Source organism: Brassica rapa, chromosome A02 (assembly GCF_000309985.2).
Source record: "Brassica rapa cultivar Chiifu-401-42 chromosome A02, CAAS_Brap_v3.01, whole genome shotgun sequence".
In the NCBI taxonomy this organism is placed as follows: domain Eukaryota; kingdom Viridiplantae; phylum Streptophyta; class Magnoliopsida; order Brassicales; family Brassicaceae; genus Brassica; species Brassica rapa.
This window is the reverse complement of record NC_024796.2, coordinates 14,684,098-14,699,794: the sequence shown is the minus strand read 5'-3', so window position 1 is coordinate 14,699,794 and position 15,697 is coordinate 14,684,098. Positions and strand designations below refer to the sequence as shown.

At 29.6% G+C, this 15,697-nt stretch overlaps 2 protein-coding genes across 2 annotated transcripts; both read left to right on the top strand.

The window, feature by feature from the left end:
• Nucleotides 1-1,712: 1,712 nt before the first annotated feature.
• On the top strand, nt 1,713-8,664 carry LOC103853125 (9-cis-epoxycarotenoid dioxygenase NCED9, chloroplastic). Its single transcript, XM_033284127.1, has one exon. It carries the CDS (start codon nt 4,436-4,438, stop codon nt 6,197-6,199), a length of 1,764 nt encoding a protein of 587 aa, XP_033140018.1. The 5' UTR covers nt 1,713-4,435; the 3' UTR covers nt 6,200-8,664.
• Nucleotides 8,665-14,670: 6,006 nt separating this feature from the next.
• On the top strand, nt 14,671-15,293 carry LOC103853124 (glutathione S-transferase U19). Its single transcript, XM_009130045.3, has one exon. It carries the CDS (start codon nt 14,742-14,744, stop codon nt 15,084-15,086), a length of 345 nt encoding a protein of 114 aa, XP_009128293.1. The 5' UTR covers nt 14,671-14,741; the 3' UTR covers nt 15,087-15,293.
• The last annotated feature ends 404 nt before the right edge of the window (nt 15,294-15,697 follow it).

Below are 15,697 nucleotides of genomic sequence, written 5' to 3'. Positions count from 1 at the left end.
TTGTAACTTATTATAACAAAAAAATAATCTATTGATCACAAAATTTTCAGAGTGGGAATATTCAAATTTCTAATAATATATAGACGTTTTGAAAAATTCAAATATAATATATAAGAGAAAATATAAATGTTTTTATTATATATTTAATGTGATTTTTAATATCTTTCAATAATATAAAATTAAAAAAAAAAAGAACTAAGATACCAAAATTGTTATCAAATATTTATTATTCATAATAATTAATTTTCATATATACGTTAATCATATTAGGTAATTTCGTAGCTTCTAATTAAGGAAAGTGCAAAAAAAATTTTGGTAGATTATTTATCAATTCGATAGTTAGTTTAATAAAAAATATAATGTAAGTCAAGATGGACCAACCTATTTTTCTAAGAATAGTATATTTTATATAGTCATTTATTAAATGAGAATTTATAATCATACAGTTCTATGATCATTCATATCATTTTATAACTGAATATTTAAATCATCGATAACAAAATTTTCAATGTGAAATCTTTAATAAGTTTATAATTTATAAATGTTTTTGAAATTCATTGAAAGTTTTAATATTAAAATATTTATGTAATCTTATGGTATATAGTATAATCTATATATATATATGTTTTATTATTAAATGATATTTTTTACTCATATGGTTTTAAAATAATGTGTATCTTCTTATAATATTAAATAAAAGTTCATATTAATACAATTTTATGATCATTTGTAACTTATTATGACAAAAAAAATAATCTATTGATCACAAAATTTTCAGAGTGGGGATCTTCAAATTTCTAATAATTTATAGACGTTTTGAAAAATTCAAAATATAACATATAAGAAAAATTATAAATGTTTTTATTATATATTTAATGTGATTTTTAAATATATTTTAATAATATAAAATTAAAAAAGAACTAAGATACAAAAATTGTTATCAAATATTTATTATTCATTATAATTAATTTTCACATATACGTTAATCATATTAGGTAATTTCGTAGCTTTTATTTAAGGAAAGTGCAAAACATTTTTTGGTACGGTATTTATCAATTCGATAGTTAGTTTAATAAAAAATGTAATATAAGTTAAGATGGACCAACCTATTTTTCTAGGAATAGTATATTTTGTATAGTTATTTATTAAATAAGAATTTATAATCATACGGTTCTATGATCGTTCATATCGTTTTATAACAAAATATTTAAATCATCGATAACAAAATTTTCAATGTGAAATCTTTAATAAGTTTATAATTTATAAATGTTCTTGAAAATTCATTGAAAGTTTTAATATTAAAATATTTATGTAATCTTATGGTATATAGTGTTTAATATATATATATATATATTTTTTTATTATTAAATGATATTTTTTACTCATATGGTTTTAAAATCATGTGTATCTTCTTATAATAAAAATGTTAAACCATTGATCATTAATTTTTAACATAATAATTTTAATAGTTTTAGTCATTTATTGTCGTTTTTAAAAATTCAAAATATAACATATACGAAAAAATCTAAATTTTATTTTTATAGCTAATTTGATTGTTTAATTTATTTTAATAATATAAAATTAAACAAAAAATGATGGAGGAGATATACGTTGTTATCAAATCTTTATTATTAAACTCATTAATTGTCATATATATATTAGTCATTTATGGTAATTCCGTAGGTTTTATTTAAGGAAAGAACATATCATATCATATCATTATATCATATAGTTTGACCAACTTATGTATCTAACAACATATAAAAATCGAATGTGGACCTACTTATTTTTCAATTGAATGTAATTGACTACCTAATTGAGTGCCACCTATGCATTGGGGCCTCTTTTAATTAATACAAAATTGAGGTTACATCTTTTCAAATGTTCCTCAATTAATATATAAGGGATTTATTTCATATAATTGGATTTTCATTATGAATTTGTTGGGTATAAGTGGACCGAGGAACCATAGACGTTTATATTATGAGAAATTACATTTCTTAACCTAAAAATAATAATTCACTCCATACACATAACAAACCAAGTGCTATAATATGTTATATATTAATGCATTTTTTAGACGAAATTGCCCATGTAAATTTGGAAGCAAAAATTTGCATCTATCCTCTCTTTTATTTTGTTTGTTTTATAATATGTTATTAAGATTGTTCACCCCATATCATATTAATTGATTTTAATGTCTTCACAACAACTTTTTGAAACAGCTAATCAATCATACATGAAAAACATTATTTTTACACGTACATCATAACTTTTTTTTTATAAAACGGATATATATTTCTTATAAGGATATAATATGTTTGAATGAAAATATTTTATTTTGTTCTATATCATTTATATAGAATATAATACCACTCTAAAATATAAGTAGTGTTTTAAAGCTATATTATATTAAATATTTATATAGTATAGTTTAATTTTAATTTTACATTGGAAATCATATTTAACCATATAGATTACAGAAAATTCGCATAATTATTCAAAAACTACGTTCGAGAACTTCGATATATTTGAATCCATAATGTTGTAACTCAACCTTTCAAAATGTACACACCACTTGTCGAAATATACAAACGAATCAAAATATATACTTTCACATGCTATAGTACTAAATAGTTACAAAATATATAATAGTATACTAAATGCTCTCTCTCTCTCTCTCTCTCTCTCTCTCTCTCTCTCTCTCTCTCTCTCTCTCTCTCTCTCTCTCTCTCTCTCTCACACTCTCTCTCTCTCTCTCTCTCTCTCTCTCTCTCTCTCTCTCTCTCTCTCTCTCTCTCTACCTCTCTCTCTCTCTCTCTCTCTACCTCTCTCTCCATCTTCCATGTTTCTCCACCTTCTTTTCATTCCTTTTACCCTCCTCGGTCTTCTACTTGTCCTTCTTCTTTTTTTCATCTTCTCTTCATCATTCTCATCTTTTCTCGCCCTTCTTTCTTCCCGTCTCTTTATTTTGATTGAGTTGACTAGGGCAGTTGATAATAAGATATTGTAATATGTTTTAACCCGGAAAGTAGTCCGATCAACTCATTAGCTAATGGTCCATAGAAAGCTCAGTTCCTCCGAAATTGCTAGAAAAAATAAAGCATAATTGTCTCTGATGGGGTATGATAGATTCTGCGAGATTAATGGTAATACGCACCATTATATCGAAGGAGAGTGTTGGAAAGAAGATCTCACATTAGAAATATGGATGAGACTTGAATAATATATAAGAGACTTGGACAAATCCACTCAATTGGTTTTAAATTGAAAGCCAAAGAAACTTGTCAGTTTATATATGTTTCTCCATGTTTCTCCATCTTCCATGTTTCTCCACCTTCTTTTCATTCCTTTTACCCTCCTCGGTCTTCTACTTGTCCTTCTTCTTTTTTTCATCTTCTCTTCATCATTCTCATCTTTTCTCGCCCTTCTTTCTTCCCTTCTCTTTATTTTGATTGAGTTGACTAGGGCAGTTGATAATAAGATATTGTAATATGTTTTAACCCGGAAAGTAGTCCGATCAACTCATTAGCTAATGGTCCATAGAAAGCTCAGTTCCTCCGAAATTGCTAGAAAAAATAAAGCATAATTGTCTCTGATGGGGTATGATAGATTCTGCGAGATTAATGGTAATACGCACCATTATATCGAAGGAGAGTGTTGGAAAGAAGATCTCACATTAGAAATATGGATGAGACTTGAATAATATATAAGAGACTTGGACAAATCCACTCAATTGGTTTTAAATTGAAAGCCAAAGAAACTTGTCAGTTTATATATGTGGTATGTCCACCACACTTAATTTTCTTTCTATATGTCACTTTGATTATACTATCTTATGCAACAATGTGTAGTATAGTATGCCACATTTTAGTATGTCCAATGTGTTTCTCCAAAAATGCATGCAACCGTCATTATCCTCCTTCCATGTATTATGGGTATAAACCAACTCCTTCCTCATGCTATGTATTATTGCTATAAATTGATTCAACCATCATTATCCTCCTACATGTATTATGAATATGAACCACCCCTTCCTCATGCTATATATTATTGCTATGAACTGATTGTTCTATCCTATGTATTTAATAAGTGTAGTATATAATAAAATGTAAGTTATGCAGAGAAATGAAGAATCTTGTCCAATTTTCTTAAAAATTGACCCCCCCCCCCCCCCAAAAAAAAAAAAATCTTTAGGTGGTTGTTTTCTTAGTTTTTCTTTTAAGACATGTAAAATTGAGTAGCAAAGATGCGATAACACCCATCTTTCTTCCTTATATATATACAGAGAACCTCCTGCCTTTGTTTCCGCAATATACATACATCTCTCATTCTCTCACGAAATAAAAATAAACACACAAACCTGGTAATGAAGAAACCAATACAAAACCTATAAACGCAGCGTTTTATCAAAACACGACAGGATCAATCGACCATGGCTTCTACTTCTTCTGCTTCGAGACCCCATCTTAAATCTCTATCATTCTCCTCTTCGTCAACACTCAGAAACAAGAAACCAACCCCTTGCTCTGTTTCTTACCCCGTCAACAAAACATTTCCCATCTCCTCGTCTCTCCAACCTCCGGCTACGTATAAACCAATTTCTTGGAAGAAACTATGTAAAGACGTCGCATCCTTGATCCCTAACACGACGAACCAAGCACAGAGAACCGCCGCTACGATTTTAAACGCGGTGGAGAACGCCATGGTCTCCTACGAGCGCCGCCATCATCCGCTCCCTAAAACGGCTGCCCCCGCCGTACAAATAGCCGGAAACTTCTTCCCGGTCCCGGAGCAACCAGTCCAACATAACCTTCCGGTGACCGGAACGTTGCCAGAGTGTATTCAAGGAGTTTACGTCAGAAACGGAGCCAACCCGCTTCACAAACCAATCTCCGGCCACCATTTATTCGATGGAGACGGTATGGTACACGCTGTCCGGTTCAATAACGGTTCAGTTAGCTATTCTTGCCGGTTCACCGAAACAAACCGGTTGGTTCAAGAGCGAGAACTCGGTCGATCTATCTTCCCCAAAGCAATTGGAGAGCTTCACGGACACTTGGGTATCGCCAAGCTCATGCTCTTCAACGCCCGAGGGCTATCCGGGTTAATCGACACGACCCGCGGACTCGGTGTGGCTAATACCGGTTTAATCTATTTCAACGGTTATCTCTTAGCCATGTCAGAAGACGATTTACCATACCATGTAATAATCACCCAAACCGGAGATTTAAGAACTTCGGGTCGGTACGATTTCAACGGTCAGCTCAAAACCACAATGATCGCCCACCCGAAACTCGACCCGGAAACCGGAGAACTATTCGCTCTCAGCTACGACGTCGTATCAAAGCCTTACTTAAAATACTTCAGGTTCACGTCCAACGGTGAGAAATCTCCAGACGTCGAGATTCCACTTGATGAACCGACGATGATCCACGACTTCGCGATCACTGAGAACTTCGTGGTGATTCCAGACCAACAAGTGGTGTTCAGATTAGCCGAGATGGTCAGAGGTGTCTCTCCTGTGGTTTACGACAAGGAGAAGAGATCAAGATTTGGTGTTTTGAACAAATACGATAAAGATGCCTCGTTAATTCTATGGATCGAAGTGCCTGATTGCTTCTGTTTCCATCTCTGGAACGCTTGGGAGGAGCCAGACACAGACGAGGTTGTCGTGGTAGGGTCATGCATGACGCCACCTGACTCAGTTTTCAAAGAACACGACGAAACACTTCAGAGTGTTTTGTCGGAGATAAGACTAAACCTGAAAACAGGGGAATCTACACGTCGACCGGTTATTATCTCCGAAGAATTAAATCTTGAAGCTGGTATGGTAAACCGGAATCTTTTAGGTAGAAAAACCCGGTTTGCTTACCTTGCTATAACCGAACCGTGGCCTAAAGTGTCCGGTTTTGCTAAAGTGGACTTATCGACCGGAGATGTTCAAAAATATGTTTACGGAGATGGAAAATACGGAGGAGAGCCTCTGTTTCTGCCAGAGGTTTCTGGTTATGGAGAAGACTGTGGTTACATTATGGTGTTTGTTCACGACGAGGAGAAAGTGAAATCGGAGCTACAGATCATTAACGCCGTGAGTATGAAGCTTGAAGCTACGGTTACGCTTCCTTCGAGAGTGCCTTACGGTTTCCATGGAACGTTCATGAGTAATGATGATTTAATGAAGCAAGCTTTGTGTTAATTCACATTTTGACAAAAAAAAAAGCTTTGTGTTAATCTCACATTTTTATTTATTTAGGGTTTTGCAAATGTTACAGTCTACATAACGAGAGAGGTGTTGCATGAGGGATTGTCATGCATTAGTCCCAGGCAGTGCCGTGCGAAGGGTTTTATGGACCTAAGGCAAGTTTAAAAAAAAAAATTATATACAACTATAAAAAAAAAAAATCTAATACGATATATCACCTTCACGAAATACATAAGTTTAACACTTACAAAAATAAGTTTATTACGTAAATATGCTATGTTATGTCCTATAAGAAAAAAATATATGGATTTAAAAATTGAGTTATTCGATTCTCATGGAAAGTTTTTTTTAGAAATAAATTTAACCAACTAAACTAGAAATTATTTTAAATTTTGGGGCCCTAAAAACGTAATATTATTCGGGGGCCTAAGGCGAATGCCTTTTTCAATACACTGTAGGCACGCCTCTGGTCCCAGGCTCGTATCTCTTAATTACAAGCTGACAAAAATAGAAAGAGTTACGTACATTGTAAAAACGCCGTATTACTTCTGAAAAGTTTGATTATGTAAGTAATATAATGTGATTTTTTTACATTCTAGGACACATTATGTCTTTGGAATTGCATATTTAGACACTTGTTGCTTGAAGCACACAATTTCTATGTGCAATGTCTTAGATGCCCTCAGCCTTATCTAACAATAACTAGAAAGATATTAACTAACAACTCTAACTAAATCCAAAAGTCTTTTTATTAAATCATTCAAAAATTTATTTATTTTAGAATTTCAAAATTCAAGTTCAGATTCACTTTTATTAAACTCTATTTTTCTTTTTATTTATTTTCATAACGCATACTCAAATCCAATAATCACGATACACTCTCCTTCATCAAATCGAAGAAACAATTAATTCTTAATCCTCTTGGCTTGTCTCCTTCTTCTCAACTTTTTCTTATTCCTTTGTCTATCTCTATTTTTTGTCTGTTTTTCTATCTTTTTATTACGAATCATGACAGAATCTACGGATAAAAAAAAGAAAGGGAAAACGCCTCAACATGGATTTCGAGCTCAACATCGCATCGGTGAGCTCGGTGGCTCAGTGAAGCCATGGGGGTTCGAGCTCGTCGAAATCCTCCGCCACCACGAGATCTGCTGCTCAAGTTGACTCCTCGCCTTGCTCAACTCATTTCCGAAGTCTCATCCATTATATAGGTGAAGCTGCAGTGGTTTGAGCTTGGTATCACCATGGATGAAAGCTCGATTAGATCTGCAATAAGAATGATGAATTTACATATTTGGTCCTTATATTTATGTAAGTATTTGTTTTCACCCTCAATTTTTAAATGTGCAGATTTGTATTCTAATTAGTATCAAAATTTTCAAGTATACACCACAGACATGTTTTATGCAATTATGTTCTTCATGATTACAATGTCCATATAAATATATCCTAATCCATGTCCACACCTACTAGCTCACAAATAATCAATAATGGACATCATTTAACATGATCTCTTTCAGAAACTTTGATGTGGATACAACTTGTGTGTCATACTAATATGTCTAGATATTCTCTTTTACACATTTATATCCATGTCCACATATCTTACGTTCACACTTTTATAATCCATATCCATACATTCTTATAAGTTATATATATAAAATATATATAGAAAATTAGATAAAACAATAAAAGTATATATCATTAAATAACAAATATATATCACTTTGTTATACTAATTTTTTTGGTCATATACATCTTTAAATAAAAAATAGAAAACAAAACATAGAATTTTGTAAAAAAAAAATATTGTGTCCACATCCATAAAACATATGTCCAATTAATAAATTATAATTTAGCAATTTAGTTAGACATTAAAATATAAAAATATATATATATGGATATCAAAATAATAAGAAAAAAGAAACATGTTTTTATATGGTTATTATATATTTATTTAATCAGAAACTGAAATAGTGTATGAATAAATATGGTTTTGTGTCCATGTCCATAATTAATTTATAACTATATTATCCACACTATGATATCCATGTCCATACTTTTTTTGTATATATATTAGTATATATATATGAAAATAGATGTTAAAAGATAGAGAATTTTATACATAATTTAATGTGATAATTATTTTTGTTTTATATATTTTAGAATTTGAAATAAAAGTAAATGAAACATTAAGAGAAATAAGAAAAACAAGTTACAATTTATACTTACCCAAACATAAGCGCATCTTCCGTTTCTTCTGAGCAAGGGCATTTCTGTCCAAAACAGCTCTCAGATTCAAGGAAAGTGTCCCTCCAGCGGATTGTGTCTTAAAGTGTTAAAAAAGATAAAAAAGTGTCCTAAATGGTAATCGACTCATATAATGTTGAGTGATTATGGTATTAAAAATGATTAATAAGGGGGGAACAATAAGTGTTTCAAAAAAAAAAAAAAAAAAAGGGGGGAACAATATTTTTGTGCGGACTGAAGAAAATGCAATTTATACAATTTACTTCAACTATAAACTAAAATAATTATGTAACTTTTAGATTTTGAATGATTCATATTTTAGATTTTGCTTTTGTATTTGAAAATTTGATGTTTTAAATATAATTAATGCATTTGTTTTTAAAATTAAAACATAAATTAAAATATAAAAATATAAATAGTAAAACTTTATTGGTAAAACCAAATAAAAAGTACATAGTTAATTTTTTTTTAATATGTGTGAAAATTTTAAAATATCAATTTTTTATGTAGTGTTATTTGGAAAAATTGCAATCGTGTACTCTCCACCAAGAAGGTGTGTATTTATATAAACTATACCGAGGCTGTTTTCCTAATTGATAAGAAATGTAAGGTTATATAGTGTACAGCCCCGTTTAGAAAAAAATTAAGCATAACCAGTTTTATGAAGAAAAACCACTCATACAATTTGTTCAATTTTTTTTTTTCTGAAAAAGATCTTTCATATTAAAATTGCTGTAACAAAACAAGCTATGATATATCATTTTATACAGAAGAGACTAAGGCTACCCGCATCGGTCAGCTCTTGCCACCGTCCTAAGCAATCATCTAAAATATTTTAAGAGAAGGGCTGTTTTTTTTTTTGGTAAAATGTTAAAGGATATGGTCTGTTCTCTTGAAACGACAATGGTATTTGCAACCTCTAACAGTGGTCCATTGCATATCTTGAACTTTCTAGCTAAAATATTACAGCAAACTCGACTGTCTAGCTAGAGACATTTATTTGAAATTTTTCTCTATACAATAGGAAAATGTATTTGATATTTCTATCAAAAATAAAAATAAAAAATATATAATTATATTTGAAGGGAGTTAAAATCGAAAGACTATATTACAAATACCTCTGCGAGCTATGTATGAGCTGCAAAGAGATCAAGAGAAGGTTCTTAGAAGAAATTATGCCCTTGGAAAGTTGAAACCCAAAATATCTCTCATGTCATGTGATATCTGTTATGGGAATGGGTCCTACTCTTATTTTCCTGCTTCTTTTTGTTGTCTTCTTCCGATTATCAACTAGTTTTTTTGTTGTTGAAGCAATTATCATCCGGTGACAAACTCAGAATTTAAATGATATTTTCCTTCTAATTAGTGGACCACTAAAGAATGCAACTGCTAATTGATTTCATGAAAAATACTGAAGCATTTTAGACCCCGCAATTACATCTTGATGTTGGTTTTCAGAAGCAGACGATGTTCCTGAATCGGCTAAAAACATTTTTTATTTATTCTTAATACAAAAACAAAAACTTCAAACCCCTTTTAACTTGGATTTTTCTACATGAAAATGTATCATTTATGGATATACGTCCACGTTGTTGCGGTTTCAAATGTAGCATACTGATTACTGGACACATCTCAGAGTTTTGGCTTGTATTGGAGGAATACTTTATCATATCTTCTTATTGGTTCTGAAGCAATCAGTTTTGATTACGATCTTTTATCCTACTCTTATTGGTTCTGAAGTACGTATACGTAAGCTTATACATAAGCACTCGCATTTCACATTACTACATTAGCGATTGATTCTCCTCTTTGAACATGTAGTTTTTTTTAAAGATTTGAACATGTATTTTATAGCCACTCTTACATATGACATACATATTCATTTATTTATATACAACATATAGATATGTTTGATTTCAGATTCTGTAGAATTTATTGAAATTGATGACAAGAAAAGTTATTCATACTCAAACTAATTAGTCGAACAAAATTCACAACAATATATCATATTTTACCTATTTTTATATTAGATATATAGTTGTTTAATTTCCTTCTTTGTAAAATGTATATACATATAATATAGTTACTCCCTTGAATATATAATTACCGAAAATATGCTGAAGTTGTCTCGGAATTTGACGCCTCAAATCATTTTTGAACAAATATTATAGAAAATCATGTAACGAGTTAGTAGATAGAAGTAAATGCCACGATGTACAGTATGTGAGTTCACTCGATGTTTCAATAAATCGTATTGTAATTTGGTAGGTCTATATAGAGACTTCTAGATACAATTTTAAATGAAAAAAATAATCTCTTGTTTCTATACTGCTGATCTCTATGTGTGTGTGTCAAGACTCAAGACTGCGTGTTTTTTTGTCAACTGTGTATGTATCACGTTACGATCATAGTCTGTCCCTACGTGTCGTGACATATGTGTGATCGCAGGAAAATCCAGGTTGGTTCTTAGCTCTTACCCTAATTTATTATTGATGAAACAATCTATATGTATCCACATGAACTGATCACATTATCAACATGATATGTGTTCAGTCTCCTCTATAACAGACCTTCCTCCATCAGTAAAAGAACATGATTTGTGTGAAAATCCTAAATATATTTTCCGCCAAGAAAAAAACACACACACACACTCAGTTTAGCTGATTTAGAATTGAGAGATTGCATGTGTTGTATATTAAAATTGAAAGATTGCATGTATTGTCTTCCTGGTCCTCTACTTTTTTGATTAGGTGTCGTTCTGTAAATTTAAACTAGATTTTGACCCGCGCAGGCGCGCGGGTGTATATTTTGAAAAATATGTTGATATTTGTTTTTCATGTAATTATTAGGATTTGGAAAAATGAATCCGAAGAACATAACCGATACCGATCCAAAGATATAGTACCAAACTCAAACATAAATTGATTAAATATTCTAATTATTCAAAATTTTGTTATTTAGAGAACCGAATCTGATCCGAACCGAAGTATTTGGGTATCCGAATTTATCTAAAAATAGATTTATATACTTATATATATTAATTATTTTTAGATTTAACGTATATAAAACATAAAAAATGATACTTTTAAATTGGTTTAAATACTTGAAAATATATATAGATAGTCAAAAGTAAATATCTGAAATAGTTAAAGTATACTCAAATCACCAAAAATACTTAAAATAATTATTGATTTCGTATCCAAAATTTTAAATCAAGCCAATTGATATGTTAAGCTTAAGTATTATGACATATGTTATTCAAATTTATACGTAATATATTATTTTATTTATACATTTTGAGAAATTTAAAATATATAATGATTTAAGACTTTAAAAATAATTTAAATTAGTTATCCAAACCCAAACCAAACCCGCAAAGATCCAAATCGAACTCAAACCAAAATTTAGAAACATTCTAATAAGGCTGAAATCTTTGACCCCGAAAACTCAAAATACAAACCGATCAGAACTAAACCCGTATGGGTATCCAAAAGCCTATCCCTAGTCATTATTATATATCGTATTTTATCATCATATAATTAATCGTATTTTATATGTACCATCATATACGTAATCATATAATTAATAGTATTTTATACATACCATCATATAAATAATTACATATATTATATTTTTAAAACTTAATATGAAATATGAAAACCATAATTTGAGTTGGTATTTTAAATTGGGCTTTGTATTATATTTTTCTTATATATATTGACAATATTTTTTTATAATGGTTATTGAAAAATAGTTTAGTAAAAATCCATTTTTGAATATATGTATATTTTTGAATCAATTTTTGATATAAATCAAATTTGAATTATTATTTTGATTTGAAATATGTATATAAAGTTTAAATTTTGTTTTATGGTTAGTTTAGAAAAAAAAATTTTAGGGAATTAGATTGACCCATTTTGGTATATTTTAAAAGTGGCCTAGATAACTTTCAATTTTTTAAAAAAACATAAGCCCATTACTTTTTTTTCTTAATACTACTATCCTTGTTTTCAAACAAAAATATTTTTTTTTTAAAGACTGCAATCCATGTTTCCAAACACTCCAAATTTTTAAAAGTCCTATTCAAGTCTCCAAACACTCCAATTTTGTACTTGAGTTTTAATAAGATAGATGGCTATAGTTGAGGAATTTAATTCCTCCACCTAACTTTTATTAATGGAAGTTGTGTTAAAAAAAAATGGAATGTCTTTTTGTTTTCTCTCTAATTATCTTTTTTTTTGTGTGTTTATGTTAAATCTCACACCATGTGTAGTTGTAACCCTTATTTTAATGTTTTTTAGCTTTGTATTGAAAAAAGAATACAAATCTTATTACAACTAGATTTTTTAACCGCGCTACGCGCGGATAAGATATTATATGTATTTCTCAATTTTGAAAAAAAATGTATAATATTGTATTACATTATTTAAAGAATATAAAATAAGACTACATAACATAAATATATTTTTTAAATTTTTTTTGTGGAAATCATTATGTTGTTTGATTGTTCTACTTGATTCACATATTTGCATAGTTATTTGTGATAAATGAATAACTATATTTTTATTATCAGTAAATAATATATATTTATTATATAATATAAGAAAAATAAAATTATTTACTTTTAAAACAAACTTGTCTCATGTTGGGGACACGGTTATAGACATATCATATTCGAATGAGGTATTTTTTAGTTATCAATCTTCTTAACAGTCAAGAAACAAATCTGAATATCAAAACAATATCTCATACGATCTCTTTGTGGAATAACTGCTCTGAAGAAATTGAATTTAGGCATCAAAAAAGACTGAAAATGATGTGCATATGTGTTATCTAAGTCAGTTTTACAAAGTATTACTATTCATAGTTCATATATCATTTAAGTCCATCATTTCTTAAACATCTTGAAATAAATGATCCTAATTAATAATAAACTTTTGGGTGGAAAAAAAAATCAAATTTGTCTAATTATCGCTTAAATATTTTATTAATATTATCATAGAAACTTTCAATTGATATCATAGTTTAATTTTTATTAGTTTTTTTGTTAATTTTAGAGTTTTTTATATTTAAGATTTTTTCCATATTAAGCTTATATTTCTTTCACATAATATATATGTCATAAAAATTATCATCAAATCAGTTTTACTTATTTATTATTTTGTTTTTAATGAAAATGCACTTTTTAAATAATTTAATTTAAAATAAAATTATATATTAATTTGTTGTATTCTAACAATTTGATTGATTTAATTAATGTGCTTTGGTGGATAACTTTAAAAGTTTTCATATGAATCGGGGAAAGCAAGTTTATGTTGTTATATTATATTTATTTGTGTATATGGAATCTATATATAATGCTAGTGTAATAAAGAAAGAACATTATTTTTTTGTAACTTCAAAAAGATACATTATTACAATTTGAAATTAATCAAAATTGAATAAAATGGTAATTAAATAAATCTAATTGTTTTTTTATCTTGTTTAGTTGGATTCTCATGAAAAAAAATCGATAGGTTAAACAAATGTTTCAAAATTTGTTGTGTTATTGTTTTATCTATAAATTACAAAATTTATTGAATTGATATATTTAATTATTGCACCCTTAAATAATATTTTATTAAGACATTAGAGAACTATGTTTTAAGTTGTTTTGTCAAAATTGTACAAAAATCTATGCTTTTTCATATTTGTCACGAAAATTTATATGTTAAACTTACTTTTATAAAATTGTTAACTTTGTCACGAAAATAAAAATCTTTTCTTTTTCATATTTGTCAATGTTCTCACACTTTCAAAGAATATATTAGCTTAGTCACTTACTTATTTTTTTTTACAAAACAAAGTATCGGAGTTTTGAAAGTTGAATCCATATTATTGTAAATGTACATAAGAGTGTGATTACATATTTAGTGATTCTTGTATATGTGTCCAAGAAAGTTTCAATGGCTTAGTGGTATACGTCCTATATTTATGTCATACTTACCCGGGTTCGATCCTTACCTTTGCATTGTTTTTTCATTTTTTACAAAAAAATAAATGAGATGACGTGGCAACTTCGGACTCTCCGATTGGACGATTTTTTGTGCCTACATGGACACTCTAAGGGGAGCTTATATCCCCATTTTAGTTTTTTTCCATATTAAGCTTATATTTCTTTCACATAATATATATATATGTCATAAAAATTATCATCAAATCAGTTTTACTTATTAAAAATGTTTTATAACTCTCTAAATTAAAAATCAGTCCCTGTTTCTGACATAGTTGCATGTTGTGTTGTTAGATGTATGATGCCCAGAGGAAGGTGTGGTGGACCAAGGGTGAGGAACAAGAGACTGGCAAGAAAGAGTTTATTGAGTTGCTCAAGACACTTGAATCTGAGCTTAGAGACAAAACTTACTTTGGTGGTGATGACTTTGGCTACGTAGACATTGGATTGATTGGGTTCTACTCGTGGTTCCATGCATGCGAGAAGTATGGTAACTTGAACATCGAGTCAGAGTGTCCGAAACTGATCGCTTGGGCTAAAACGTGTATGCAGAGGGAGAGCGTGGCTAAGTCCTTGCCTGATTCTGAGAAGGTTATTAAGTTCGTCACTGAGATCAGGAAGAAGTTTATGATTGAGTAGATCGTGTTTTCTTTGTCCACTTGGTTCTTATCTACCTTCACTTGTCATGTGTTTGCCTTTGATGATGTCTTCTTTTATAATGCTAAAGAATATCTGTGGATGTAGAGAATGTATGTTCTTGTTTGGGTGTGTTTGTGGGTTTGGTGATTGTCCCTGGCTTGTACTTTGTATGCATCTTGGAGTTAATGATATGATTTAGTAACAAAAGATCTCTAGTTACATCAAACACTCATAATGGTCTCGTAATCCCAATCTAACACTCATATAACTCGTGCATGGAAACCCATTTAGTCCATAGTTTTGAATGAGAGTTTATTAATGCTTCTAACACATGAAGTTTTGGAAAAACCAAATTATGCAGATTAATTAAGGAATACTTATGGAATTTTTTTTATCATAGTGCAAATAAAACCATAAGGCGACTCAGGTTGATAATCAACCAGCCATAAAAGAATAACTCACATAAAGCAGTTATGAATGGCAGTGTCTTTTCATTCTCTATTTCCTTTTGATTTGTTGTAAAAGCTTTTAGTTTACCATAAAGAAAACCATCTCATAGTTGGGTTTAGCATTGCAAGTTTAGGGTAACAGTTTTTTGGTTCTGGCCTTCT

Coding starts and splice junctions, on each gene's coding strand:
- LOC103853125 (XM_033284127.1), top strand. CDS start 4,436: ATGGCTTCTACTTCTTCTGCTTCGAGACCCCATCTTAAATCTCTATCA.
- LOC103853124 (XM_009130045.3), top strand. CDS start 14,742: ATGTATGATGCCCAGAGGAAGGTGTGGTGGACCAAGGGTGAGGAACAA.